Source organism: Canis lupus, chromosome 3 (assembly GCF_011100685.1).
Source record: "Canis lupus familiaris isolate Mischka breed German Shepherd chromosome 3, alternate assembly UU_Cfam_GSD_1.0, whole genome shotgun sequence".
Lineage (NCBI taxonomy): Eukaryota > Metazoa > Chordata > Mammalia > Carnivora > Canidae > Canis > Canis lupus.
The window spans coordinates 59,342,668-59,346,923 of NC_049224.1; the positions used below are offsets into that span (position 1 = coordinate 59,342,668).

At 50.8% G+C, this 4,256-nt stretch overlaps 1 protein-coding gene across 1 annotated transcript; it reads left to right on the forward strand.

Annotated features, from left to right (window-relative positions):
• Positions 1 to 278: 278 nt before the first annotated feature.
• Positions 279 to 1,615, forward strand: BLOC1S4 (biogenesis of lysosomal organelles complex 1 subunit 4). The gene has a single exon (XM_038532096.1). The coding sequence runs from the start codon at positions 327 to 329 to the stop codon at positions 981 to 983; it is 657 nt and encodes a 218-aa protein (XP_038388024.1). The 5' UTR covers positions 279 to 326; the 3' UTR covers positions 984 to 1,615.
• Positions 1,616 to 4,256: the final 2,641 nt, after the last annotated feature.

Genomic DNA, 4,256 nt, shown 5'->3' on the forward strand with positions numbered 1-4,256 from the left:
CACAGGAGCCTGCTTCTCCCACTGCCTAGGTCTCTGCGTCTCCCTCCGTGTCTCTCATGGATAAATAAAAATAAAATCTTAAAAGAAAAAAAAGATGCGCTGAGGATGTGCGCCTCTCACCACAGTCCTGTCACCTCTTCACATTCTACAGTCCTGCCTGCGAGCGCTGCGCGTGCACGAGCGCCCAGGGGCGGGGAGAGAGACGGGCGCGCGCGCGTCCGCGAGCGGAAGCCCAGGCGGGGGGCGGCGCGCGCATGCGTGCGGAGGGGCCGGAAGGAGAACGGCCGGGCCCGGAAGCGGGGCGGGCGGCCCGGCCGAAGCCGGCCATGGAGGGTGGTCCCGCCGGTCGGGCGTCGCCGCGCGAGGGGCCGGGCGAGGAGGAGGCCGAGCTCCAGGGAGCTGCCTGGAGCGGGGACAGCGGCAACGTGTCCCAGAGCCACAGCAGCGCTTCGGGGCCGTGGGAGGACGAGGGCCCCGAGCCGGGCGCGCCCGGCCGCGACCTGCCGCTGCTGCGCCGCGCCGCCGCGGGCTACGCCGCCTGCCTGCTTCCCGGAGCCGGGGCGCGGCCCGAGGTCGAGGCCCTGGACGCCAGCCTGGAGGACCTGCTCACCAGGGTGGACGAGTTCGTGGGCATGCTGGACATGCTGCGCGGGGACTCGTCCCACGTGGTCAGCGAGGGCGTGCCTCGCATCTACGCCAAGGCCACGGAGATGCGGCAGGTGTACAGCAAGATCGACCGGCTGGAGGCCTTCGTGGCGATGATCGGCGCCAGCGTGGCCAGGATGGAGGAGCAGGTGGCCCGGGCGGAGGCCGAGCTGGGCGCTTTCCCCAGCGCCTTCCGGAAGCTGCTGCACACGATCGCCGTGCCCTCCTTCTTCCACAAGGCGTCCTCCGGCAGGCCCCAACCGGGCGCCTACGAACCGCCCGTCCTGTTCCGGACCGAAGACCACTTCCCCTGCTGCAGCGAGAGACCTCAGGTCTGAGTCCGCGGGACGGCGCCGGTCGGGGGCGCTGCCCGAGAGCGCCCTCGGGCGTTAAGTCCCGGGGACGTGCTGGTGGCAGGCCGGCGGGGGGCTGCCTGTTGCATACCCGCGTGCCTCGCCGCCTGCGTGATTGCATGTGGTTTTCCGTGTCTCCCGAGCCGAAACGAGGCCTGCCTGGTCGGGGGGTCGTCGGGGAAGCTGAACGAACCAGCTCATCGGGGCGCTGCGGCACAACCGTTCTTTTTATGGGTTTTACAGCTCAACCAACAGTGTTCACCTTTCCAGAGTTTCTATATTTTATACGCTTAAGAAGAACTGCCGAGGGCTTCAGAGCCTTGTTATTTCCATCCTAATGGCGATTCCATTTTCTGTAGCTTAGTTTCAGGGTAGATGGTAAGTTATTTCACGTTCTATGAAGCTTTTCACATCATGGGTCGTAAACGGAAGGATCATACACTTTCTGAGAAGATGTATTGATTTATTGCAGCTAATTCTGAAGTTGAATTTGACACTGGGGCCTCAGAATCTTAATTTGTCCACGGCAAACGTCTGTGGTTGCTAACATTTTGGCTTATAACTTAAATATTAATAAAAATTCTAGCTTTTATCGGAAAAAGCTTTTCTTCTGAAAAGGACTTATTCCCTTTTTTGTTTGTTTGTTTGTTTGAAAATCCACCTGTTGTTCATGATTTTAGGGATAAGGAAAAGTGGCTTGGGAGTACCTCCTTGAGGATGTGAAAAATGTGAAAAGGCTCAGCTACTATTTCACAGAATTTTATGTTTCTTTCCTCTCAAAGTGAATAGTTAAATCACACGTGTGAATGACCAGTGTTAGGATTTTTGTCTTTTTCACCCGACAGCATAGAATCTTGCAGTTACAACAGGTCTTGGTCTTGATTTGAATCTTAATCTGTATTCTCCATTGGTCCTCCCAGACAGTAGACCTCAACTATGCACCCAGCTTAGGGTGTTTTTGTGTCATTTATCGAAGATCTCAGAGGTTGACAGGGCAGGTATAGCCTCCCTTAGCTGTGTACATCATGATAAATCCGATAATGCAATCTGCTTAGCTTTCATGGACCTTCCATATCGCACATTTACAGTGTTTATTCAGGAAGCTCATTGATGACAAAGAATCTCTGAATTTAGAAGCTGAAAGCACATGTAAGTTACATTTAATACTGGCCATCACTGGGAAGTCATTAGCATATCCCTATGACGTCACTGAATATGAAAATAGCTTTCCTTTTTTTTAAAATATTTTATTTATTCATTCATGAGAGAGACAGAGAGAGGCAGAGGGAGAAGCAGGCTCCATGCAGGGAGCCCGATGTGGGACTCCATCCCAGGTCTCCAGGATCACGCCCTGGGCTGAAGGGCTGAAGGTAGCGGTAAACCACTGAGCCACCCAGGCTGCCCCTGAAAATAGCTTTCTTATCTAATATCCATGTTGCTAAAATGCCTTTTTTATAAAGGACAATCTCTCTTTTTTTAAGATTTGTATTTATTCATGAGAGACAGAGAGGAAGGCAGAGACATAGGCAGAGGGAGAAGCAGGCTCCCTGCAGGGAGCCTGAAGCAGGACTCCATCCCAGGCCCCAAGATCATGACCTGAGCCAAAGGCAGACGCTCAGCCACTGAGCCAACCAGGTGCCCCAGCTAAAATGCTCTTTAAAAGGGGCACCCTGGGTGGCTCAACTGGTTAAGCACCTGCCTTGGGCTCAGGTCCTGGCCCCAGGGTCCTAGGATTGAGTTCCATATTAGGCTCCGTGCTCAGCGGGGACTCTGCTTCTCTGTCTCCCTCTGCCTGCCACTGCCCCTGCTCATGCTCTCTGTCAAATAAGCAAAATCTTTAAAAATAAAATAAAATTGTGGTTAATATTAAAAAGCAGGTAGTAATTAGGGCAGATTATGAAAAAATTAGAATTTTAAAGCTGAGATTTAATCTCTGCATAATAAAAACTCTAAATTCCAGAAAGCATTAAGTTCACAAGTAACACTTTAAAGAGTAACACTTTATTTTAGGAACATATAGTACTTATTTACTTTTATTACCTATAAAGTAAATTGGGTTGAGAAAATTAAAGTATAATAACCAGTAAAAGAATGAAATTCAGCTTGACATTTTTTAAAGTTAATCACATATAATTTTCTTTTTTTAATTTTTATTAATTTATGATAGTCGCACAGAGAGAGAGAGAGGCAGAGACATAGGCAGAGGGAGAAGCAGGCTCCATGCACCAGGAGCCCGACATGGGATTCGATCCCAGGTCTCCAGGATCGCGCCCTGGGCCAAAGGCAGGCACCAAACCGCTGCGCCACCCAGGGATCCCCACATATCATTTTCTGACAATACTTTAAAAAACAAGCCCTGGAAGCACCTCGCTGGCTTGGTGGGAAGAGTGTGCAGTTCTTAATCTTGGGGTTGTGAGTTTGATCCCCACGTTGGATATAGAGATTACTAAAAAATAAACTTATGGGGCAACCCAGGTGGCTCAGCAGTTTAGCGCCGCCTTCAGCCCAGGGCCTGATCCTGGAGACTGGGATCCAGTCCCACGTCGGGCTCCCTGCATGAAGCCTGCTTGTCCCTCTGCCTGTGTCTCTGCCTCTCTTTCTCTCTGTGTCTCTCATGAACAAATAATAAAATCTTTAAAATTAATAAATATTTTATTTAAGATTTTATTTTTAAGTAATCTCTACACCCAACATGGCATGAACCCACAACCCCGAGATCAGGAGCTGCATGCTGTACCAACTGGGCCAGCCAGGCACTCCAAATACAAACTTAAAAAAAAAAAAAAAGCCCTGGTTTAGATGACAACTTACATGATTACATGTGCAGCTTATCTCTAAGCAGCCTTGGGTTCTGAAAACTCTTGTGGTCACTTGTTCTTGAGGGTTCTAAATAGAGAGTGCAGGGCCTTGTTTGGAATGGGGCACTCGAAGCTGGTTTGCATAGTGTGGGACAAATGAAGCTCCTTTGTCTCAAGAACCAGGGTTGGGGGAGCCAGGCACACCTCTGCTCTGGCACTGCTACCCTCAGACCTCCTGACTCCTTCCTCCACTACCCCTGACCAACTGGAGATTTAAGGAAGGTCATTCTCACTCTAATAAGTCAATAAAATTTGGGGGGGACACTAGTTTTCATCATGGGTGACCCCAGCAGACCCATCTCTACTGCTGGGTCTGGAGCTCCCCCACTTAATAGAAGAATAAACAAGGATGGGGTTTAATAAACCTCGAGAGGAGGTATCCCATCAGTCTCACTGGAGT

Bases quoted from the DNA above. Each gene is read 5' to 3' on its own strand.
- BLOC1S4 (XM_038532096.1), top strand. From the start codon at position 327: ATGGAGGGTGGTCCCGCCGGTCGGGCGTCGCCGCGCGAGGGGCCGGGC.